Source organism: Anguilla anguilla, chromosome 9 (assembly GCF_013347855.1).
Source record: "Anguilla anguilla isolate fAngAng1 chromosome 9, fAngAng1.pri, whole genome shotgun sequence".
NCBI lineage: Eukaryota > Metazoa > Chordata > Actinopteri > Anguilliformes > Anguillidae > Anguilla > Anguilla anguilla.
Window position 1 is genome coordinate 10,882,230 of NC_049209.1, and position 26,062 is coordinate 10,908,291.

General features: G+C 39.3%; 1 protein-coding gene across 2 annotated transcripts in view; it reads left to right on the top strand.

Annotated features, from left to right (window-relative positions):
- Positions 1–9,003: 9,003 nt before the first annotated feature.
- Positions 9,004–26,062, top strand: part of gab3 (GRB2 associated binding protein 3) — a 28,684-nt gene continuing 11,625 nt past the window's right edge. The window contains exons 1-3 of one of the 2 annotated variants that reach the window (XM_035432380.1): positions 9,215–9,290; positions 18,878–18,964; positions 19,663–19,966. In XM_035432380.1, the coding sequence (XP_035288271.1) occupies positions 19,702–19,966 (265 nt within the window). In that variant the 5' untranslated portion in view covers positions 9,215–9,290; positions 18,878–18,964; positions 19,663–19,701. Of the gene's footprint in view, positions 9,291–18,877; positions 18,965–19,662; positions 19,967–26,062 lie in introns of both variants that reach the window. The other variant, XM_035432379.1, reaches the window with a different exon arrangement.

Genomic DNA, 26,062 nt, shown 5'->3' on the forward strand with positions numbered 1-26,062 from the left:
AGCTTTTAGGATAGGTAATATTGCAGGTGCAGCAAGCATACTATAGATCTAACTGTAACATACACACGCACACACACATACATCCATTTTCTAAATCATTACTCATGGTCAGGGTCATGGGGTGGGCTGGAACCTATCCAGGCAGACATCGGGCAAAAGGCAGGAATACACACTGGACAGATCACCAATCCATCACAGGGCCCACACATCATTCACTCACACATTCAGTCTATTCTTATGGGAAATTCAGAGTTTCAAATTAGCCTTCTGCACTTTGGGCTGCAGGAGAAAACTGGAGTATCTGGCGAAAAATATTTTGGTCCATGAAGACTCAATACACCTTCAGAAAGGTTGTGTTAACATCCAGCACCTTTTTTGTTTTTCTCCTTCCGTGTCATTTTCAACACATTTTGTGGCAAAGTTACAACATTTGTGTTACAAATATACAATTTATGGAGACTTTTTAACAGCGACTGTGTTGAAAGTACACTCCAAAAAATGTTGGATTTACTTAAAAATGTTGTCAAGTGGTTCCACATAACCTTTTTTTTCCCCATAGGTTTGTAGAATTAAAATTATGAACTTGAAGAAGACAACTTAATTGTTTAAGCAAATAACATGTAAGACAAATTTATCATTACAGTACATTCATAAACAAGAATAATGCAACAGTCTAATTAATAAATAATCCTAACAAGAACATCATGCACAAAATTTTTGTTTGACAAATTATTTAATAAAGCTAAACAAAGTACCGTGTTTAAGTTATGTGATAGTGTTTGATCGAATAAGGGGTCGTCCGGAAGTGGAAGGCAACAGGTTTTGTACCCACAACAGTTATTGCACTCACACTGGCCCATACCGAAGACCTTGAGACCCGACCCATCCAAGCCAGACTGGTACTGGCAAATTTGAAAACTGAGCCTGACCCGAAACCAAAATCACTCAGACGTGGTTTTGCAATGTTTAACTGATATCTGCTTCAGTTATAACAATAATTATCATACTGCAATTGGCTATATTTTATTTCCATATGAGTTAGTAACAGTAGCTACACAGCTTACCATTGCAGCCCATCTGCAGAGCAGGCTAATAAAACCACTTGTCTTAATGGTTAGTAGCAATCAAGCACTGTACTTATCCACTTTTTGTCAGCTAGCTTACCAGACCTGTTTGCTTATATCTTACTAGTGCCTTCGCTGCCAGCAAAGTTTCTCTAACTTCAGTGGGATCACCCTTTTTGCTATTACAGTATAGGTCAAAATAGCATTGAAAGTCTGACACTGTATGTGAACGGTAAGCTTTATATCTGTTGTCACAAGGAGGTCATATTTCCAGAACATTCCAGAATAAGTTCCTGACTTATTGGGAAAGTTCTCCCTTTGAAAATTTTCATTTAATTTTATCCACTGGGAAGTTAGAAGCTCACACACGGACTACAAAGAGTGTGTGTTAAAAATGAGTTTATTTCTTCGAATAAAAACACATAAAAAAACATTATTTATTTTCACTTCCATAAAACAAACCCAAACCTGGCCCAAGCACGAAGTTGTACGTGAAACAACGACCCAGACCCAGCCAGAAACCAGATGCTTCGTTGGGTTCATCATATTGGGTTGCATACTTCCAATATAAATGAATGTAATTTAAGAAAATTCAAACCAAAATGCTCAGGGAATACCACGATTGAGAGCATGGGCATAGATGTACAGTATATTGAAGTCTTGTAACTGTATTTAAAAGGCTCCTTATAATCGCAGGCAGTTTAAATCCCAATGTGGCAATTCATTGGGGACATTTTCTTCTAGTGTAATGACAAGGACGGTGGATGTGCACAAATGGTGTCACTTTGTTTCTGGTTCTGGTGTCATTTCCTCGTCAATAATATTATCTACTAGTCCCTTTTTTAATCTTTTTGAAAAATTAAAGCAAACATTTTTGCATTATTATTTAACAAGCTAACTGGTCTCCAATTTTCTATATTAAGTATATTTTTATTCTGTGTGGAAATTAATGTAATGAGAGATTGAGATTTGCAGGCAATTTCTTATTTTCCATGGATTCTGTGAACATGGAGCTACTAGAAGTCTTTTTCATTACATTAAACCACAGGTGTCAACTCCAGTCGTGGAGGGCAGCAGTGTCTGCTGGTTTTCAGAGTGTTCTCAGCACCAGTGGTTAATTTAAGTCATTGATTGGCTAAGGAAACCATGCACCTTGTTCTCAAGCCCTTAATTAGTGGCTGATTGAAACCACAAAAACCTGCAGACCTTGCGCCCCCCTTGTGATTCAGTTTGACACTTCTGAATCAAACCATTGTTACATGGAGATCTATTATCTTTAAGGCTCATAATACACTGTTTAATATCTTAAAGACTAATTTCCTTATCACAAAAATTCATGAAGTCTATTTTCCTTACAGTGTCAAGAAAAAATATTTGAAATAATAATTAAATTTATTTTGAATAAAAAGTAAAAGTAAATATGTTTTTAAAAGAGTTTTAAAGAAGGACAGTGAGATAGCCAGGCTGATCTCCTCAGGGAGACGGCTAGGGGCCCTAAAAGTGAATGCTTGGTCACCATTTGTCTTAAATCTAGTCCAGGGAATGACCAAAAGTGCCTTATCTGAGGATCTTAAGTTGCACAGGGGTAGATCATTAAGATAGCTTGCAGCTAGCTCATAACATGCCTTAAAAGTTAAATGTAAAACTTCAATCAATCCTGAAATGAACCCGAAGCTAATTGAGGAAAGCTACTGTTGGGTGATATGCTGTCTCCTTTTAGATTTTGTGAGGATTTTGTCTGGGCAGCCACCTTTTGGAGTGTGCAAGTCTTCCTTCTCAGGCTAATATTAAGTGAAGACGCATCTCTTCAGACTATACCTGGAATAACTACCACCACTCTGTATATCATTTCACTTTAAATCCCCCCCTTTCATGACACTCATGCTACATGTACCCTCATTCCAGCTCTTTTTGGTAATTTGTATTTGTCCTAATATTGTAGGACAAATTACAAGCACTCAATATACTTGTTCTTCACCCTAGTTTGGCTTGGCATACGTTAGGTCAGAATAGTTCACTGTGTGAACTAAACTGTGTTCTTGGCTAGAAATAGCTGTATGAAATGAGTATCGTATCTTATTTGAACCTGTGTTTTGAAGCTGTCCATGACCATGAAATGCACTTTTGTACATCGCTTTGGATAAAAGAGTCTGCCAAATAAATGTAATGTAATGCAAGTGCCATGTCAAACTGAGTGAAATGAAATTATGGGTTAGTTACTCTAGACAGTGTTGGAAGAATTCTACCTCCAGGTCCGGTAAATCTGTTATACCTCGTAGCTGTTATGCTAGCTAGCTATTTTTAATGATCTGAATGTCTTTATTTCGTCATCTAATACACTAACTGTCCGTTTCATTGCACTTGCAACCCTGAAGCTAGATGTAGCCACGCTAACCATGTGTGTTTGCTTACTTGTGGGTGATATGTTTCGGGAGGACTTGAGAGGGAAGGTGGCGTACCCCAGCGCTCTCAACCACGCCCATACAATCCAGAGGTTTTTTTTTTTGTAATACAAATTCTATGCTCGATTCAAAATGTGTCTTATTACTGTTATTGACATTACTTTGAATAGCTATTAGGTAGGTGTGCAGTGGATACATCCCTCTGTGATAATTTATGGTTATTTAAACTATTTCAGCTCACTATTTTGAGCCATTTTGCAATCACTAATTTTGTTTCTTTTCAGCCATTCAGATGTGGACTTGCTTTTCTGTTTTGGATCCTTGTCTTGCTGCATAGCCCAATCATGCTCACGGACAGATGACCAGACATTCTCCTTAAGACTTTTGTGGTACAGGGCAGAATTCATGGTTCCTTCAAAAATGGCAGGTCGTCCAGGTACCGAGGTAGCAAAGCATCCCCAGCCCATCACACTACCACCACCATGTCTGACTACTGACATGATGTTCTTACTGTGAAATGCAGTATTCGCTTTACACCAGACATTATGGGACCCATGTCACCCAAAAAGTTCCACTTTTGACTCATCTGTCCAAAGAACAAATCCCAGGTGCTTTTTCACAAATATATATAATTTTGATTATAATTTTAATTCCTGTATTTAGGAGTGGCACGATGGTGCAGTGGGTAGAACTCTCAACAAGAAGGTTGTGGGTTCAAATCTCGGCTTGGGCCTTTCTCTGTGGAGTGTGCATGTTCTCCCTGTGTGCATGGGGTTTTCCTCCAGGTACTCCGGTTTCCTCCCACAGTCCAAAAGACATGCAGGTAGGCTAATTGGAGACTCTAAATTGCCATATATGTTTGAGTGTGTGAGTGAATGGTGTGTGTGTGCCCTGTGGTAGATTGGTGGCCTGTCCAGGGTGTATTCCTGCCTCTCGTCCAATGGACACTGGCATAGGCTGCAGCACCCTCCGCGACTCTGCCCAGGATAAGCGGGTAAAGATAATGAATGGATGGATGGATTCCTGTATTTTTTTTGCTGATGTTTAATATGTATTAAATTGTTAATGGCTGTTCTTGTACTACACTGTGGTCACGGGGTTACTGTTTTCAGTTTTTTCTTACACCTGTCTGTAATGAGAAGAATGATAATTTTGTTTATGCACACATGACTTTGTTCAAATGTACACTGAATGATTGTTTAGTCAAAATGTTTGAGTATAATATCAATGCATTAGGTGAAATCATTTGTTAACAGTTGTCTATGTGGTCATTTAAATATACAAATAAGCTAGTTTCTCTATGGGTCCTATTTATCATTTAAATATACAAATAAGCTAGTTTCTCTAATTTCCTATTTACATTTATCAACCTATTTATGAGACCAAAGATACAGTACTTACATCTCACACTATTTCATTACATTACATTACATTTATTTGGCAGACGCTTTTATCCAAAGCGACGTAAAATATACAAATAAGCTAGTTTCTCTATGGGTCATTTCAGTGGTGGCCTGCCTTTCATTATAATATCCTACGACAGGACACAAATTCTTTATCTAGCCTAACATTTTAGACGTTCTGATGGCCATCACTGCACTTAAATATCCTATACAGCATAATAGGTCTAAAACACCACAAATGATTGCCAAACGTAGCTTTCGAAATTATACATTACCTTATGAAACAAATGCATTATTAAAGTGATACTATACTTTTTTTAGCGATATCAATACAAAATCGATGTGTGGACAGTGCTAGACGACAGGACTTGACAGTACCCAATGGTACTTTGCGCCCCACTCTTAAAGGGACTGAAAAAAGGTAATTTGATTGGCTATGAGTGAGTCCAGCTTTAACACACCCACTGATAATATATTCAGCGTAATCCAGCCCATTTACCACCTGTGCTGCCCACTTTTAGCTGTACGCTCCTCACCCCTGGTCACAAAAATTCAAACATTCAATAGCCATGCTCAGACTAATGCAGCCGCTGTGCTCTGACTTTAAATAGCTGTAGGTAATGCACAGGCAAAGTGCAGTAATGACACTGCACTACGGTACAATGCCCATTCTGATATAAAGAGACAGATGAGGTGCTCTGCCTTTGCAGCAGCTGAGACAGCTACCAGTACACTCTTGTCTCACTGGCTTAGCTAACTAACTAAACTATCTTGCTAGCTGCCTGCTAGTGTAGCTTAGGTAGCTAATAGATTTTTACTTTTATTTCTATTTACTACAATTGTATAAGCTGATTGATGAACTTATAGCTAGCTGCTATACGCCAGTATGGGTGTTGATATTTATTTATTTATTTATTTTTGCTGTGATTGGATTAGCTGCATGGTGCACAGAGAAAGATGTCCCATGAAAACAAAGAGGCCATTTGGATTACCATGAGGTTTGAGAGGATATGACGTTTACAAGCACTCAAGCCAATGGGAGTGGGTAGGTCAGCATTTCTCAATTGTCAGGCAAGCCTGTGCCTCAGGCGAGGTGTGCCGCGTGAAAAATCAAATAAAATAAAAAAAAAAAAACTTAAATGAACAAATACCATTAGCTAAAGTGAATGTAATTAAAAGGCATATCACTTAATTGAACCCACAAAAGAACATTAACGCCTACTGTTGACAGGTCACATCAGTGTCAGTACATTGCTCGCTTTTGAGAGTGGTGTGCCATGAGATTCTTTAAATTTGGAAAGTGTGCCATGGAAGGAAAAGGGTTGGTTAACCAAATTTTAAGTGTAGCTAGCTAAAGGCAAGCATGGCTAACCAGAGGAAAGCAATGTTTACAAGTGATTTAAGTTCAGTTTGATTACTTACTACCATGGACATGCTACAGTAGTACAGGGCATGTTAGGTTTTGTTATAAGTTGTGGGAAACATTGTAGGTTTTGTTATAAGCTGTGGGAATTTCCTATTTATCATTTATCAACCTATTTATGAGACCAAAGACCACTGCTACACACAGGTTCAGTAAGGTACAATACTTATTTTGTACAGCTATTGACGTGGGAGAATTTGGGAAGGTTGTAGATGAGTCGGGCAGCGGCATTCTGAATCATCTGTAGTGGCTGTATGGCACAAGCTGGCAGGCTTGCAAGGAGAGAGTTGCAGTAATCAAGGCGAGAGGTCTCCGTAGCCTGGACGAGCAGCTGGGTGGAGTGCGTCGTCAGGTATGGTTGAATCCTTCTGATGTTGTACAGAAAGAAGCTGCAGAGCTTCTTTCTGTACAAGCTCCTTGAGGTCCAGTTGGTCATCCAGGACCACCCCCAAGCTCTTGGCAGAGTGAGAGGCAGTCACTGTGGTGCCATCAACCGTGATTGAGAGCTCACAAAGTAAGGAGGTCTTGCACGGGAAGAAGAGCAGCTGATGTCTGCTCAAAAAGTCGCTAGATTTGTTCCTAGGCTCTTTTTTGAAATACAATCGCTAGAAGGGGACTGGAAATTCACTTCATCTAATGAGAAAGTCGTCAAGTTGGCAACAGTGACTGCAGCCAAAAGCTATGGGGAAACAAAGGCAGGAACTACACTTACTGCAGTTTGCCTTGTTTTTGAGGTGTATTTTGTAGTTATGTCATTTTAATAGCCCGTTTTCTCTCAAATGGAGCAAGATTTGAACCAGACACTTTTCACAAAATAAAACAGATATCCATTTTCAGTCACAACTAAATTTTGACTAGAATTGTAGTTAGTGCAGTTTGCATTTGTAGGGCAGCATAATGGCTCTGGGAAATAATGGTGTTTCTTCTAAATTAAACAAGTTAAAGCATACCACAGCCTGTAAATCATTTGGAGATAATTGAGAGAACAGGACAAGGCAGTGGTGGTCTGGCTCCATTGAGTCCAGTGTAGTGCATTAAATCTAGGATGAGCTTTAGCCAATTTGGTCTGCCCTGGAGCGATTACCCTGACAAATCAGCTGGTACAAACAACAGGAGGTCAAAACAAAAAGTCTTCTGCTCATTCTGCCCTTGATTTGCAGCGCTACTTAGATGAGGGCGGCCACTGCACCTGCTGTGCTTTGACAGGCTCAAGACACTCAGCGGATAATTAGAGGCGACAGTTGTGTTATTTATTTAATCTTTTTTTTTTTTTTTTTTCATTTTTGCAATTCATTTTTGCGTTTCATTTTTGTCTTTCAGGAGGGTGTGTACTTTTACACCAGTTCACTGCATGTTTACCGCATGGCTCTTTAAATGTTGTATATCGTTCTGGAGAAATCTTGTACCAGTCTGAACCTGATTCTCATTTCTGTGGTTTGGCTAGGTTTCCCAAGCCATGCACACACTTTGTGTGACCGATTTAAACTGAAATACTCAGACATTTAGTAATTGGAAGGCCTAGAAAACAAGCAATGTTGTAACACATTGCAATTCAATTGATGTTATAAAAACAAATTGAAATACTTGAATATTTGTCACACGTGTGATTCTGTATGCAGAAAAATCCTGTGTTTAAGATTTTAAAGTAGGAGAAACATACTTTAGATTTGGATAACTAGTGTAGCTTAGGGTGCGCAACACCAAAAAACGAATTTCCACCCTGCGGATAACAACACAGAACAGGTCTCCCTCACAACAGTGACTTAACAAAAACAGAAGAGCAGAAGTGATTCCTTGGTACAAAGGTTTATGGGAGAACACAGTGACCACAGCATCGAAACAGTATGTAACTCTAAAAAATAAACAGGGCAAGTGCCACAATTTAACTTCTAAAGTCTACAGGACAAAACGTGTACAGCAGTTGGGTATTGTATTATACTGAATCACAATTATTAGCCTATATCAGATATTTCTAACAGTATACATCTGAATTGTATATTTAGACATTCAGACATTGAAAACCCTGCACACATGACAGTTCCATGCTTATGTAAAATTAAACATATCAAAATTGATGTTTTGATATTATATCACATAGATGCATTTCTGAATACTATTATCATTCAATGGGTCAAAGTTTTCATTACAATGTGTGTAAAAATATTAATACATATAAAATATTTTAAAATATTGTTGCCTGTCAATTCCAATAGTGAGCTCCATACTGAGAAATTATTTTTACATCAACAACTTACAGTATGTATTGGCCTATTTAACATTTTGTTTTTCTTTTACTATCCACCATGACTTCTCTTTACTTTTAGCTCTATATTTTGAAGTAACCACTAAGCGCAGACAGTCTTGTGCAACACATCTTGTGATGAATTTCTCCATGCTCCTTTGAGGTCACTACCTTTCTGGAACACTGACTACTCACTATTTTTCTTTTCTCTTGCTGTAGCTGTTGTTTTTTTCTGGAAATAATGTGTCTGTTTTTAAAAGAAACCAAAAAGGCAGGCGGTCATCGGGAATCGTTGAGTACAGAGCAGCCGCACATGGCTTAAGTGACAGATGGTTCACAAAAGTCCTTTCACAGCAGCTTTTGGCCACGGCTCATCCGCACACGTTGCTGTTTATAAAACATCTCGGTCATATGCTCGCTGTACAAGTGCATTGTGTTTTAATTAGTAGGAGGGGGCATCCCTCTCTCTCTCTCTCTTTCTCTCTCTCTCTCTCTCAGTCTGTCTCTCCCTCCCTCTCTCTTTTCTTCGCTGACAGTGTGATCAATGCCTTGACTTCCTCCTTTGGCACGGCCGTGCGCTGGAACACAGAAATTGACCGCTGCCTGTCAGTTTCCCAGCATTCGCATTAGAAGCAGTAGAGCAGGCGCACTGGATTCTAGCTGCTCCGGCACTCAGCCAACAAGATGAGTACAGGGGATGTTGTGTGCACCGGCTGGCTCATCAAATCTCCCCCTGAGAAGAAGCTGAAGAGATATGTGAGTACTGAAACAATGGGGATTTTTTTTTATTTTTTATTATTAGTAGTTTTTTTTGGCGGGGAGTGAAAATACATGATGTGTCAGTGTGATGCAATCTTCCCAGAATGTAGGAGTAGTAGTAGCTAGCAGTAGCTGTAGTAGCAGTAGTAACAGTACTAGTAGAAACAGTAGTAGTTCCTGCACCAAATAATGTGTGCAGAGCTCTGTGCTATCAGCTCCACAGCAGTGCTCTGCCATGCTACAGCACAACCAGTTTCTGTTTAGAAATAAGCGTGCAGGTGAAGGCTAATCTGTATGTCTTCTGCTTTATTTATATTCTGGGCAAATAGTGCAGTAGCTTGCATAATGTCTTCACTGCGTACCTCAGGGCATTGAGGGGATGCAGTGTCAAGTACATACACAATGTTACAGTTCTGATCATCGGGCAAGAATATAAATGACTTCTTTCCTATCCTCAGTAGTTGCTGCTGTTTTCATTAACCCAATTCGTGTCACCGGGTTATTTTGAAGTCTGTGATATTTTAAGGTTGCAATGTCCTACAAGTGAAACTAAAAAATAGGATGTGTCGATCTGGTGTGGTCATACTGCAAGTTGTTGTTGTTCCTTGTTGAGGGTTGTGTTGGTACTGTACAGTATGTTCAGGCTGTTGAGCAGGGGAGAGAGGGGGCCCCTCACGCTGGGACATGTGCTGTAACTGTCAGCCTGTTATTCTGTGAAATTTGGGCGTGTGTTGCAAAACATAGGAAGCACTATCACGGCCAGGCTGCTCAGAAATGACCCGGCAGGCAGAAATGATGAGCCGCAGTGATGACGGCTGTTAGTATTTCCTCTGAAGAGTGGAGTAGCTCAAATGGTCGGGGGGGCGGGGGGGAGCAGGGGTGGTTTGGGAAGTGGGCATTAAGTGTGCTTTTGAGGGGACAGTATTTTTTTATTTTTTTCTCTTTTGGATGGAACATGGGTCATAGGTCAGAGTGGGGTGACGTAGTACACGAGAATACAGACAGCAGGAAGGGTATGGCTTTTCCCCCTCAGTCTCTTATAAGAATAAAAAAAGTGCTCAAGCTAAGTATCGTATCCAGAGCGACTTACACAACTTTTTACATAGCATTTACATTGCATCCGTTTATACAGCTGGATCAGACCTGGGTCAAATACGTATTTGTTTTGGATTCAAATGCTTTTCTACACTTTACTGATCTTGTCTGGTGTATTGGAACCAATGAAATACTGTCAAAAAGTGCAAACCCTGCTTTCTATTCATATTGGCAGGCTCAATTACACCAGGCAAGATCAATAGAGCAAAGAAAAGTAATTGAATCCAAAACAAATATGTATTTGACCCAGGTCTGAGCCAGATATATACTGAATCAATGCAGGTTACAGTACTGTGCAAAAGTCTTAGGCACCTGTAAAAAAAAATGCTGTACAGCTAAGATGCTTTCAAAAATAATGAAATGAAAGGTTATAAATATCAAAAAATAATATAAAGAGCAGTAAATAGTTAAAAACTAAATAAAATCAATGTTTGATGTGACCACCCTTCGCCTTTAAAACTACATCAATTCTCTTAGGTACACTGTCCGGCAAGAAAATCTAGTAGGTTGTTCCAAGCTAGTAGGTTGTTCCAAGCATTTTGGAGAACTTGCCACAGTTCTTCTGCAGATTTTGGCTGTTTCGCTTGCTTCTGGCTCTCCAGGTAATCCCAGAGACCCTTGATCAAGTTTTTATCTGAAAAGTAGTCTATTACTTAAAATATTACTTTATTTAACAAAATACGAAAACGTATCTGTAAAATTTCATTTTTTTGAAAATTCATGTTTGGAAATCTCAAATTTGCTCTTTTCTACTGACACACTAATGCAGAAAACAAAAAATAAACATCTAAGACCAAATATATACTATATATTATATTTTTAAAAACTAGGGTGCCTAAGACTTTTTGCACGGTACTGTAAGTACCTTGGGTACAACGGCAGTGTCCTACCTGGGAATCAAACCCATGACCTTTAGTTTACAAGACCAACTCCTTATATATACAGCAAGAAGGTCCTTGGTTTTAATCCAGTCTGGGCCTTTCTGTGTGGAGTTTGCATGTTCTCCCCATGAAAGGGAGTAGTTTGCATGTTCATCCCCGCATTGGATGTCAATGACTTGATTGTATCATTCAGTACACCTGTATGGAAGCATCTGCATTCGCTGTGTTTCTCCACTCAATTATTCAGGACTTTCCTTTAATTTGTCACTCGTCTGTGTGTCCTGAGAAGTTGCTGTGGTCACACTGCATCTAGTGTAATTGTAACCTAATCAATGCCATAATATTGTAGCTACCTTTGCAATGCAGTTGTGTGTTTTCCTTCGGTGAGTACTTAAGTACTGTGTGAATGATGTTTTCTAATAGTTTTGCTATTAGGTATTGCTAAATATTTAATTACTCTGTATCACTGCGGAACATTGGATGATTTCTACGAATACATCCTCTCGTGGCAGCATGGTGGTGCAGTGGGTATTACTGTTGCCTCTTCGAAATAAGGTTCTTGGTTCAAAGCCTGGTCGGAGCCTTTCTGTGTGGGGTTTGCATGTTCTCCCCATGTCCACGTGTGTCTCCTCAAGGTACTCCAGTTGCCCATAGGTATGAGTATTTGAGTGAATTTTCCCTGTGATCCATTAGCAACCTATCCATGGTGTACAGTATTTCTGCCTTTTGCCCAATGCATGCTGGGATAGGCTCTAGCACCCCCCGTGACCCTGACCAGGATAAGCAGGTATAGATAATGGATGGATGGACGGGCATCCTCTAGTTAACTAACATAATTAACAGTATCTTTATTACAGCGAGCACAGTGGACCACATTAACATGGAGTGATTTCGTCTCCACATGGGCCACAGCTTGAGACTACCTGGATGCCTTAAATTAGTGCAGCTACAGTGATTGTTGCCATGAAACTTCCGTCCTAATTAATGAGGAACGTGATCCTCAACTTAAGTCCTTAGACCATCAGAAGTTACTCTTCTACCTAACTTTGAGTCTCTTTAGGCAAGTTAGCATTGCTACTTTTAAAAGCAATCAGTAGGCAGTTGAGCTACAAAAAGTCAAAGTCTAATAGTAGCTTAGCAATGGAGAACCAGGTTCTCCAAAAGGAGCTCAGAGCCACCACTAAAGCTATGACCCATCAGCATGTGACTTTGCACCATCTAAAGGAGTTACAGTCCACAAGATTAAATTTGATAGCATGTCAACAGGAACTAGCTGTACATAGGAAGAAATATTGTGCTCTAACACACGATGCATTACATTACATTTATTTGGCAGACGCTTTTATCAAAGCGACATACAAAAGTGTGAGAGAAGGGCAGAGCACCACCTCAGCCACACTGAGAGGCAGCTGCACAAAATTGAGCAATATCTTGCGCAAGCTCAAGCTGATATGAACTGGTGGAAGAGAGAAGCTAATGGTGCTCAGAGACACAGTGATTCTTCCTCTGATATGAGCACCACTATCGTCCCTAAAGACCAAAAGCTGTCCTCTCTTTCTGATGTAGGCACTTAAATATATCCCTTTTAGACTTTTTGGAGAAGCCTAATATGTGCCAGTCTTTTCACAGCACACTGTCTTTCTCTTCTCACTTAAAAGGAGAGGCACAGAAGTCTGACAGTGGCTCCAGTTTTTCAGATGAACATCACCTGACTTCCCTCTGCTGCAAGGAGAGGAGTACTTCTATTCACTTTCCATTCCTGGCCAAAGAAGTGTGAGGGAGGATCCATGTACTTTTTGGCCAAACATTTTCCATTTCAGGAACAGAAATTTAAAAACAGAAATGAATGGTTATTCAGTATTCATTTTGAAAACAGAAATTGAAAAACGAGACTGATTTTACGCATAAAATTATAGAAACTGAAATTGTATGTAAATTACGTGTGTTTACTTGTTGCTATGTTCCAGAACGATAGCGACATGTAAAGTTAGTAAATAAACTGATCCTGTGTGGATGCAGTTACTTCAGCTTTCTTGCGTAAAAACGTTTGTTTAGAGTTAGAACCACTAGTTATGGCTATAACCTCAGAGACACAGTGTGGTCTCTACGCATGTTTTTTTACAGGCAAGCCTTTGCTCTCTTTAGTCCTGTGCCCTTAGAGACAGTGCCTTGTGCATGTCTCTCCTGTTGAGCAGCAAAGAAAGCGATTAATATGTTCTAGAATGTTCTAGAATAGGCATCTACATGTAGTACTGGAATTACTTAGTCACCGTGTGACCCATTTCTCCAACCGTGATCATGGGATTGTGACTTCAGTGTGAGTTGTTGATTCAAAATGGCACCCAGTCCTTACAATTTGATATCAGTCCTTCACGTCGCTACAGAGGATTTTTAGCCCACTATTCTTTGCAGAACTGCTTTATTTCAGATAAATTGGTAGGTTTTCAAGCATAAACTGCTCCTTTCAAGCCCACACCATCTCTACTGGGTTCAAGCTAGGAAGGTAGTTTCTGAAAAGCCCTGGACAAGTTGAACAAACCTTGCTCTTTTTGTTTGTCTGTCCTACTGTGTGTATGTGTGTGTGTGTTGTGACTCATAATTTTCAAAGATGAAGGATCTTTTCCTTTGAAATAGCATTTATATGTAAGGGCCCTTAATTATGCTTGTGAACATCAAGGAATTTTCAGAAACAACCATGAGGGCATTTTCGTTTTTCTGTTGATAGTGATAATGTTTATCTGTTTGTGTTATCTCATGTTTCATGGCGTGCACTGTGAGGCCTATTAAAATTACCTTCACAAGGGGCTGTTGGGTAGCTCACCCTGTTAAGGCACTTTTCTAATGCACTAATGCGTGACTGGGCATTCCAAGCCGGAGGCCTGTTTTAAAGTTGTTTTTTTGTTTTGTATTTTTAAATTGCCTTGATGAAACACATTTGTAGTACACTATAGACATAGGACGATAATGTTATGGTGGCAGTGATGTTGATGTCATGGAGGTTCTTGAATGAGAGCTTGTGTGAGAACCTGCATAGTCTCGTTTCCATGACATTTCATTTTAGACATTTAGCAGACAGCGTTATCAAGAGCAACTTACACAGCTTGCCATTTAAAGATTTCTATCTATTTACACAGCTGAATATTTTCAGAAAGAATTCGCTTGCTTAAACAAAACTAGACTACAAATGCAGTGTTTGACCTTGAAACTAAACTTGCAACCTTTGATTTACCAAACCAGGTTCCTAACCTCTGTACTACACTGTGGCATAGAGCTCAGTCATTTGGTCTAGCAGGCTAACAGCCTCCCACTAATTTGTCTCCTTTATTTATATAAATACTTACAGACAGTGAATGTTTTCGATATCATAGCGGCCAAGACCTAACATCACAAAATCTATGGAAATAATGAGTCAGTGGTGTCTAGCCAATGTCTAGTATTCCTGTGTGTTTCAAACAAAATCACTGTACATACAGTTCTGTAAGACACATTTTCTCGTGAATAAATTAACGTAATTTCCATAAATCACAAAATAAAAATAGTCATGTAAGCCCTGACTAGTGTTTTGTTAAAAGCTATCATGCCTAAGGTAATCTGAAACATATACAGCATGAATAAAGCCTGGTTATTAACAGTTCTTGAACTGGTTTCCAAAGCACCATGCCAAAGAACAATATAGTCAATCCAGGCATAAAATAGGATAATATCACTAAAAATATCGATCTAATATTTCCACAACAATTATGTTTGCATTGTAGTTTGCTAGCAGTAACAGTACTGCTCAACATACTAACAGGTCAGTAATTACTTTATCCTTAATGCTGTTCAGTGTAGTGTTTTCACTGGCATACCCTGGAGATGTTACCTGTCTCTCACTGTGCACATAAAAACCAACATTAACCCTATTAATTCCAATGTATTTATAGTACTGGCGCAAATTATGGAAATACTGCATGTAAATTGTAACACAATTCGACAATTAATGCAATATTTTGGAACAATTTCTGTTTCTGGTATAATGTAATGTAAGAAATCATTTGCATTTGTGTTGAACAAGAAATAATCATTACTTTCTGCATGTATTAGTTCATACCTACATAATTGTGAATTATAATGTATCTTACTGCATTTCCCAATATTTTTCTTCATGAAATGATAACAGTCATGCAAAGAAAATGTGCTAGTACATGTGCCAGTACTGTATATTTGAAAAAATGAGTGATTCTATTTCAGCAGTTTGTTTCTGTGTCTTAAATTAGCTGCAGTTATTTGTGTTGATTCAGGGGCAGAGAACAGTCATTGAGTACATTCCTATCATTTTAATTAAGATTATACATTTGATTATCATATAACTTTCTATTTTTTCTGTATTTTACTGGAAGATAAAGGACAATTTTATTTATCCAGGTATGTTCTATTAATATGAGCAAATGCTGCCAATCTGGATGTTATTTTTCTTAGCCTATACTGAATGACTCCTGCTGGGCACACTTTTAAATACTCTGCACAGTCACCTGTGCAGATGTCTGCCTGCACAAGCTGAGTATGGAGCACAGTGCCTGCAGGGTGACTGTGCCGCTCCACTGGTGGACTGCGCAGTGACAGCAGGATGGCTGTGCAGTTCAACTGGTGGACTGCAGAGTGACTGTGCAGCTCAGCTGGTGGACTGCACAGTGACTGTATGGCTCAGCTAGTAGACTGTAATGTGACTGTGGGCTATACATACATATTGGAGGACTTGTCTGCGCTCTCCTGAAGTGACAAAGCATGTTGCAGGCAGACCTATGTGCATGACTGGCCATTTCATATCCAAAAGAAAACAATGTTCATAGATGTGGATAAAAAAGAGAACTGCAAATATGTAATATTTGGGTGTGGGCTAATTCTGAGGAAGAGATGGATGCCATATGTTTTCTTTCATTTTTCAGTGGGTTATAAAAGTTTATTATTACTTATTGCATTGGACATGTTCTGAATTACAGGCCCTATAGAGCAGGAAGGTTACATCCTCAGAATGCAAACACATTTTTGACATGCTCAGCTATATCCTACAATTCCATGTAACCTCAGAATTATATTGGGCGATTTCATTCAAACCTATTTTCAATGTTTTTTGTTGTTGTTGTTGTTGTTGTCGTTGTTGTTACTTTTGTTCACCCTGCACTGACACAAGGGGATTAGCCTTCTGTCACATTCACAGCGACGTGTGTGATGTATGAAGGTGTATGCAAACCCTATTTCCATATTCTGTTTTATAACACTAGTGATAATCAAATGAAGAATGGGTTAGATTTCACAGGTTAGATGTAGTGCAGTTTTGTTCCCTGGCAAAGTTTTTTGGCCAGCTTTGGAAAACTATTGCATGGTATTAATAGCTATATAAACTACTATGTGCATTAAAAAAATAAAAATAAAATAAACACTGCTAATAGGTGCAGTGACCACTGTTTGTATTCTAATGTATTTTTTTATCATTCTTATGTAGGTTTAAGCTAATGTTTATGTTTTGTAAAATGTTTAAAAATGATGGTCAATTTAAACTTCCTCTAGTGTTCGGGTCAAATCTGACCGATTTACAACTTTCCTAATAATAAATATTGTGTTTTTCATCTGATTGCCTCAAGACGTTATGTTTTCCTCCACACTAGGCATTTGAACATATAAAATTGCTGATCACCACTTTCATTGAATTTTGGGTGGTTTAGTCAACTTTGTCACACGTGGTGTTCTGGGTCTAAAATGACCGCCATAGGAAATGAATGGGTAAGACTATATTATGTTCATCCAGCAGATGGCAAACATCCCAATACACACACCCACTCTCACGCACATCCACATCCACAACCCCCTCACCCCCCACCCATCCGCCCCACACCACTAGTTGAAGACATTGTAGGTGTGTGTGCCAGAGAGAGAATTTAAATTAATGGTGTAATTTTTGAATTTGCTGGACACATTCAACTACGTTAGCATTGGCCAGTTTTTTTTTTTGTTTTAGACAAATCTCCAGTGCCAGCTTTTTTCAGTGAAGTCAAGATGTACAACACCTGCTTAATATAAATTCTGGTGTTTTGTGCTTCACCACAGAGTACCAACAGCTTGTAATATACAATTACAAAATCATTTTCTTTTTACCCCAGTTTACAACTAAAAAAACTTTTATCACCTAGGCAACAGCAAGATGGTGGTTGAGGGGCATTTCCCTATGCTTATTTCATTTTGCCTAAAGGTTGGATTCTCTCTGAATGACTGATGTCTGGTCTGTATGTTTTTCACGCAGCCCTTTTATATTTCATGGCTGATATTGTTCATCCTTTCATGTCCGTGCCGACTTGGAGGTAAATTATACATGAGCACACCTGGATGCAAAATTTTGAGCCTGAAGATAGAAGCGCACTGTGTTGTGTCCATGAAGACTGACTGCTGTCTCGCTGCAGTGCACGACTGCTGTCGAGCTTGTATAAGTGAACCTGTATTCCTATTTATGCAGTCCAAAGTAAACAGAATGATTCTGGTTTGAAGTTCTGAGCATCTGTATGAAGCTTCCATCTTGTCTGATATTTGATGGATTTGCAAGTGAAAATTAAACAATCCCCTCACATAGAATACTATATCACAGGCCTGTGGGAGACTAAAAATAAAATGCATGTCTTGGACTGTGGTTAACACCTTGAAGGGTGAAACAGAAACAGCCCCACTTTTAACCACTTCGGCTGTAGTTGAAAATTCTCCTTTTACTTGTGCATTTGAAGTGAATGCAAATAACTGGTAGTGAAGTGGAAGTCAGTATTTAACCCTTATGTTCTGTTATATTAGCACCTGCAGAACTGTTTGCAGAACATTGTTTGGGTTTTAAAGAAATAAGGAAGTAAAATTCACGCGAAAATACTTGATATACGACATGATTTCTCAATTCCCATTTATCTCAATTCCAAACAATACCAACAGTATATGTGGTCAACGGTTGCCATTTACCTCAAATATAGATCAAATAGATCAAATATAAGAATGAAAGTGTCATTCATTTGTGTGATGAAGATTTTATTTATGTTAATCAACTATAATGAAGGCCTGAAAGGTTAAATCATGTATGCAGCATCTGTGAAACATTTGAATTAGTTTAAATGTAAAAGGTTTTCATGGATTAGATAATTGATATTTATGGTTTTGCACTGTTATTCTCAATTATTTTTCATCTTTTATATTCAGAGGGACACCATATGGCTGAGCAGGCATAAAGAAGATACAGATAATGAACAACAAATAGAAACACAAAATAATAACCACGTTTGCACTGGTTTAGTCATTAGTTATGAAATACATCTTTCAAAAGTGTCATTCCACTTTTCATAAATGTTTAAATAGGGTCTATCTGACTCAAACTGAACACAAGAGTTAATATGGATATATATATTATATAGAATATACACATTTTTTACATTGAATCATTCTGTTCAGTTCAAAAGAAACAAGTTACTCATTTCACACATAAACTACCACATACAATGAACTTCCTCTTTTATACACTTTTGGGAAACGCTATTGTTAGTTCCTCACAATAAGCATGCCAAAAGTCAGAAAAACATTTTTTTTTGTATATATGATCTACAGGGAGGATATTCACTGAACTTTGGAACCAAACGCATTGAAAACACCCATTTGCATGATAAATGAAGAAACAGAGCTGCTTGTGTTAAGGTGATGCAACTTTGCATGCGATAGGGAGCATGCAAATGACATCCTTGGGGATCATGTAAATAAAAACTGATAGATGTTAATAAATGTACATACCCTGCATTGCAGTTTGAAATTTAACAACAGTGCTTGTTCTGTCCTGCTGTATTGTTTGAGCTATACAGTGTAAATAGCCACTGGTTCATAGGTGAGGAAGTCAGAGAAGAACATATGCTTGACCTGCAGTGTTACTATTACTTGGGTATGGTTGACAGGGGAGGAGCCAAGAAAGAAAAGAGAAGTATTTTTTTCAAAGGAGCACTTCCATTTATTTTTCACTGTGACTGCTTTGCAGATTGGTTGAAAATAATCCCTTTTATTTACACCAGTAAAGCTTAAAAGAAAAAACTTTGCAGTACTGTAATTGCATGTCCAGTTGTCTCAAGAGCTTTTTGCTTGCTAATACATGGACGCAAAGCTATCTGGTCATACCTCAGTCGTTGCCCTGGATACTGTCAGTCAGGGACTACAGGTGAAAACTAGCCCTAATGGCTAAATCTGACACATTTTATGTTAGGTTTATTAATGTGCATTGTCCCTTTATTTTTTAAATAAACAAGCCTAAAGTCACAGATAGAAATGAGAATGGGAACCTGCTTATGAGAGCCGTGAGGTGCATGTTTGGGTCTCTCTCCTGAGTCTCCTTGTCCTGTGCCCCCCAGGCCTGGAGGAAGCGCTGGTTCGTGCTGCGGAGGGGTCGCATGAGCGGGGACCCCGACGTGCTGGAGTACTACCGCAGCAAGAGCTCCAAAAAGCCCATCCGCACCATCGACCTGAAGGAGTGCGAGGTTCAAATGCACACGGAGGTGCGGCTCGTCAGGCGCGAGTTCCAGAACCAGCACCTCTTCGTGGTCAAGACCTCCTCTCGAGTCTTCTATCTCGTGGCCAAGACCGAGGAGGAGATGAACAGCTGGGTGCACAGCATCGGGCAGATCTGTCACTTCGGACCTCTGGACGATGAGACAGGTAGAGGGGCTCACACAATAATCTTCAGCAATCCTACTGTTTAGGAAACCAGTCTTTAGTAAATACCACCCTGAATTGAGAACGTGTGTCGATGCAGAATTTTGCGGCACTGCCGGTAATTTTTGGCATGCTTAGTAAGCATGGCCCCATATGCCACCTTAGCAGCGCTTTTACACTTCATTAGCATATGGTCATAGACTCACTGGAAACACGTGCTGCAGCTAACACTTCTTAACATAGAGTAGGTTGCTCAAAAGAGTAATTTTTTTTTTTTTTTTACAAGGATTACCATCAAAGACATGAATAATGAAAAAACTTCATTACAGAAAAGGGGAAACCAATTTATTGGCTATGTAGATATTATAAGTAGGGTTATATGTGGTGTCGAGTACATGAATTGCTAGGACGATGCGCAGTTATAAGTGCTGTACTTCCACAACTGTACCTTCACCAACAGAAAAGTCTCAATCTGGAACCTAGCTAACTGCATAACAGCAAGGGGCACATTTTAAACCACTGTGGCCTTGGCATGGCAGAAATGACAAACTCTTACCAACTGTTCCTAACCTAGCTCTCTACGACAGGTTCATTATACTGCGTACCATTTAGCATTAAGTCTCAAATATGATCAAAATAAAATCTTTAAAAATAGTACCTATTTGATCAGGTTATCATCCAAGGATTTAAAAAAGTTTGAGACAGAGAACACAGGTTTATTCATGTCGCTGGTGAGTACTTCCCTTTAGCATATTAGCTGGCTCTCGGGCGCACACAAGCTCTTAATATTCTGCTCAAGTCTGGTGGAGCTCGGTGAAAAAGCATACATAAATTTGCTCCGAGTATGGAAGGTCCGAAATAGCCTCGGGCATGTCTGTCTAAGGGTAATAGAAAAACTGTACTGGAAAACATTCTCCTGTAAGTTACTTGATGTGTGAGACTCAACAAGGTATGAACACTAGCCCCTAGCTCTGAGGATGAAATGTAATTGGTTACATATCAGGTGTTGCCGCACTGTGCATTGATGCTGCAGCACTGTTCACTGGCCTGTAAAAACATTTGCACATGAATTCATAGCATGTATGGGACTCGACTTTAATATACAGGTGAAAAGCACTTTCTTCCGGGCTGAAAGATATCCTGTACCTCTCTTGGTGCCAGTCTCTGCAGTTACAGTTCTGGTTAATATCTTTCCATCTCTTTCAGGATGATGGAAATTAGAGGGGTATGCTGTAGTCTCAATCATGGGAAATGATACCGTGTGATTGGATCTGAGCATCAGGGCTGATGTGATTGGTCAGTCTGATAGGGTCCAGGCATCAGAGCTGATGCGATTAGTCAGTGTGATAGGGTCCGGACATTGGGTCTGGTGTGATTGGTCAGAGTGCTAGGGTTATATTGTTATATTATCATTTTCCAACTGAAACAGCGAAATGCATAGAAGTGTTGACACTTGATTGATTCTTGGGAAGCGAAGCTGATTATCTTTGCTCGCGTCATTCCAACTGAATGCTCTGTTGAAAAAACGAACTGCAATATGACATGCTTTGCAGTGCAGAAAGCAGATCCACGCGTTACGCCTTGCTCCTCAGGGTTGCAGCATGAGCGTGCGGCCCTCTTCCCTGGTGCTCATTAAACCCACCACGCCGTCGTAATCAGGCCGCATCGGAGGGGAAACGTGATCGCGAGTGCGTGTGATCTCTTGGTTCTTAAGTATGCTCAGGGTGGACCGCTGCAGCTCAAGCATCCTTAAGAACCGAAGCGAAGCTGTTCAGAACTGTCTGTCTAAGTCTAAGGGAAGGGGGTTTGACATTGAGAAATTTAAGACTGGTACAGGAGGCTATGCCCAAGAAGAGCGCAGGTGCTGGCCTGAAATTAGACTGTAGAAGAATAAAAACAAACAAGTCAATCTTAAAAGTAATGCATTTTAATGGGAAATAAATACACAAATGTATTTGTGTATTTGCAAGGCTAGCGGCAACTGTTATTTAATAGTATGGAGTGATTATCTTCATCTCTTGTCAAAGCATTTTTTTCCCGCAGAGGGGTGACTTTCAAGATGATTACGCTCTTGCCCGTGAAGCATGAGTATTGGCCTAGTGGCCAAAGCAGCGTGACACTTAATATTATGCAGATGGGCGGTTTTCTTTGAAGCAATAATTTAAGTGTAGCAATTATGCAAGGGTGCACATGCTCTGATTAATGAATCCTACACATAATAGCGATATAGTACACTTGCAAAAATGACATTGCAGATTGTTCTTGCCCATTAGGTTGTATTTCTCAGGAAAAGCCCAACAATCCTTGCAATTATTTTTTCAAATTATTAATTGTTTGGTATATACTATACCATAAAGATGTCTACTCTGCATAGAAAGCATTCTTTAAATTGTTTAAAAATTGTTTAAAACTTTCTTTAAACTGTTTTTGGATGCATCGTGGATTGAACGGATTGAGGTTTCATCTAGCGCTCAGACTCTAATCAGGAGGCATCGCTTCACAGCCGCAAGAGCCACAAGGGCCTGTTTATAGAAAACAGGCCCTGTCCCAGCATGCATTGCATCGATGTGGTTCACTGCAGCTTTCATCTCCACATGGGCAAGACAGTTCTTTGTTTGTTCCTATGTTTGTGTTCCCACTGATAACGCTATGCTCTGTGTTTTGATGTTCCGTGCTTTTGACATCTGCTTGCGGTAAATCTTCGAGAGCTGTATGCGTGGGCATGCGCGTGTTGAAAGGGTGGGTGTGGGTGTGGGTGTTTAGGTGGAGTACAAGTGCAATGTTTAACAGTAATTTGTTTCAGGGAACTCCTCTACGTTCTACAACACGCTTTAAATTCTTTGGAATATTTTCTCACGCAAATGCAATTCACAGCCAGCCACAAATATTTCTGTCAATATTTATTTATTTTTTGTTAGGTCTAAAGCACAGCTAATTGGCCTTTTTTTAAGGATAGAAAAACAAAGCTGCCTTGGCACTTACTAAATTTGGACATTGTGGTATGGTACAGTCTGGTAAACAAGTATGTGTGTGTGTGAGTGTGTGTCTGCGTGCGTGCGTGCGTGCATACATGTGTGTGATTCATCACAGACTGAATCACTTGATTTCTTCACACAAACTAGGGTTCACCCGCTTTACTGGAAAAAGGGTTCTGTCCCATCTGAATTTTTCAACAGTAAAATCTGTACTAAGTCAAATTTCCACACACGTTGGTTCAGTTAGGCCAGAGCACTCATAGGTTACCTGCTCTGGCCTGTTCTCTTACGTAAGTACCAACGCAACCGCACGTCCTGATGCAAGAGCTGTTGAAACACTTAGTAAAATATTTCTGTCTGGACGAGGCAGACACTGCAGGACTAATCTTCAAAGAAGGGATTTAGTGAGAAGGAGTAGGTCCAAAGTCAAGCTTACACATTACTTCAGAAAGATGACAAAAGATGTCAGGTGTGAAAAATGGGGAGAACTTGTTAACTATTTAATACACTGAGGTTATGCAGTGGTCTTCAGTGCTGCCCACATAACTCTCCTAAACTGACATTTTGAAGTAGAATTTGAGTTGCAGAGAGCTTCGAAGGGCAGCCATTTCTTTGATCAGTATTATTTCTATTGTTATTTTTGTAATATTGTATTTCTTGTTACTGGCATGGTTCTTATTTCAGTCCCTATCATAAAAAAAATTATACAGGCATTTCAGACATATCTCGGGCAATATTACAGCATGTAAAATTGATACATATGCTGTATGAACACAGCAATAGAAAAATCATGTTGAAAAGGGTCATTTTATTTTGCATAGTGGTGGCTCAAAGTAATTTGTTCATACACAGGTATGCAGTACATAATACAGACATTTGATAAAATAGAAAAGGTGCACACAGCACATTAATACTTTTTAAACTGATGTGTTTGACAAAGCACATTTACAGTGGAAGTAAGTTGAGGTGAAACACTTCTCTGAGAAGATGAACTAAACTGAAAGGAAAGGCCAGCTTCTCAGAGTTGGTTAACGTGGGTAAGGGTGCATATCTTTCTTGGCTGTCGGTCAGGGTCATTCGGGCCTGCACTGCTGTCTATAGAGGTGATTGATACCATACTAGTCACTGACCTAGGACAGTGGTCATAATGTACCTGCCTTCATTTGGCAAATGATTACCTTTCTGTAAAACAACTTCTGTCACAGAGTATTAAAAAAATATGTAATGTAACATTTTACATTGAAACTCTTAAGTCAAGGAATTATTATTATTTTGGTTCTTCTTCATTATTATAATTATTATTTAAAAATCTGTAAGGTCTGTTCAAGCTGTTTTTTTCTGTAGAGAAGCAATGATGTGTACATTGGGTTGGGTGAAACATGTAACTTTGTCACTGTAATATTCAATAGAAGAAGAAATTATGGAGTTTGACTTCTACTTCATCAGGGGAATTGTATTGAATTGTATTCTGATACAGATGATACAGAAAAGTTGGGCAGATGAAACCCCTGTGTTCCAGAACAGGAATGAAGACTAATTGCTTAGTCCAGTGCTTAGCTTGAGGTCATTAGAGGTTATTGTATTTGTCTTTGTCTGCTGTTCAAAAATGAAAGGAAAATCTGGAACTCATTTTAAAGATGAAACTGTCCGTTCCAGAATATAATTAATTCAGCACTCTTCAAGCAGAATCACTTGAAGGGTTGTTTTGTGAATTTCCCCTACATATACATGCAGTAATGCATGCAAGAAATTAAATTTAACCTGATGTAACAAATATCACAGCACAGATTTTATTTTGTCATTATTTATTCAACCAAAAAAATAATTAAAAATAAAACTTAGCTAACGGTCTTAATCTTTTCAGATTTTAAGTCTTTTTCCAATGTGTCCCCTTACAACCTTAGTAATCAGTAATGTTTGGCTAGAAGGGAAGTAACCAATTAATGTGACAGTGCTGAGATAGTTATACAGTAGGAGGTAGTAGTTATTGAGGGATGTTCTTGACTCTTCTGAAAGTGAAACTATGCAAATTGCCGTTTTTGTGGCCCTGAAAGAACTTCAGGGTCCTAAAGCTAAGCATGTTCATGATCATGTTACTGCTTTTGAGAGGTATAGGTGATTCTGCAGAATAATTTACCTGAATTTGGTCTGTGGTCTGGTCTTTTACAACAGTAATTACTGAAATAATGTACTTCATGTTTCACAGGAATTTAGTGATTGATTAGTAAACCGTTTAATTTTTCAGAGAGGCAGGATTCCAGGCCTTGAAGCCTTCCTCAGCTTTCAGTCAAAATCTCTCTTCCAAGCTTGCATGTGTCCTCTCTCCTTCCACTCTTCCTGTCTAAGTCTGAGGAGGGCCAGTGTAGTGTAATGGTTAGGGAACTGGGTTTGCAACTCTCTTTATTGGTTTATGTGAAAGGGACAAGCGCAGATTACATTGTTTCCAAGTGGACGCAACAACCGTCTCTGATGCTCTCTACATATTTACATTGCCAAAGCTCATTTTCAAGTCCATTCCCTTGATGGTCGTTTCAATGTCAACAGGGAAAATAGGAAATAAATGACAAGGAGTTTGTACATGTTTGTGATGGATGTCGGTGATTCGTATTGCTCGTATGAAAGAGTTAAAGCAGAATAATATTCTGCTGTGAAGGGTGTGATTTGACAAAATGAGGAAACAGGAGCTCCTCCTACCAAGATGGACAGCAAACCACACCGAACTAAAGTTACTACTGTATTTAAGACCCTTGTTCTATTTGTAAAGAAACATATTATAGTTCTGCTACACCGTGACAGGCAGAGTTTGTCTGGGGTTTTTTTTTACCAGTGGTCAGCACTGCTGGTAATGTTGAGGAGTAGGAGGCACGAGTCACATAAACTATGAAGGACTGCCCCCTCTTCAGAAACAGACTCTAAATCCAGTCATCGCCGCCCTCATCCACCCCCTCACCGACAGCTTTACAAAATTCTCCGGCCATCCACAAACAGTGAGTCACCGCTCGGTTGAAGGGCACTCACTGGCGTGCCGCATCGAACCTGATGTGGGTTTTCCACGTTGTCAGATGAGACGTGCTGCGGACGGTTGTCCTCCAGCATCTAAACGAGAGACACAAACGGCTGGAGA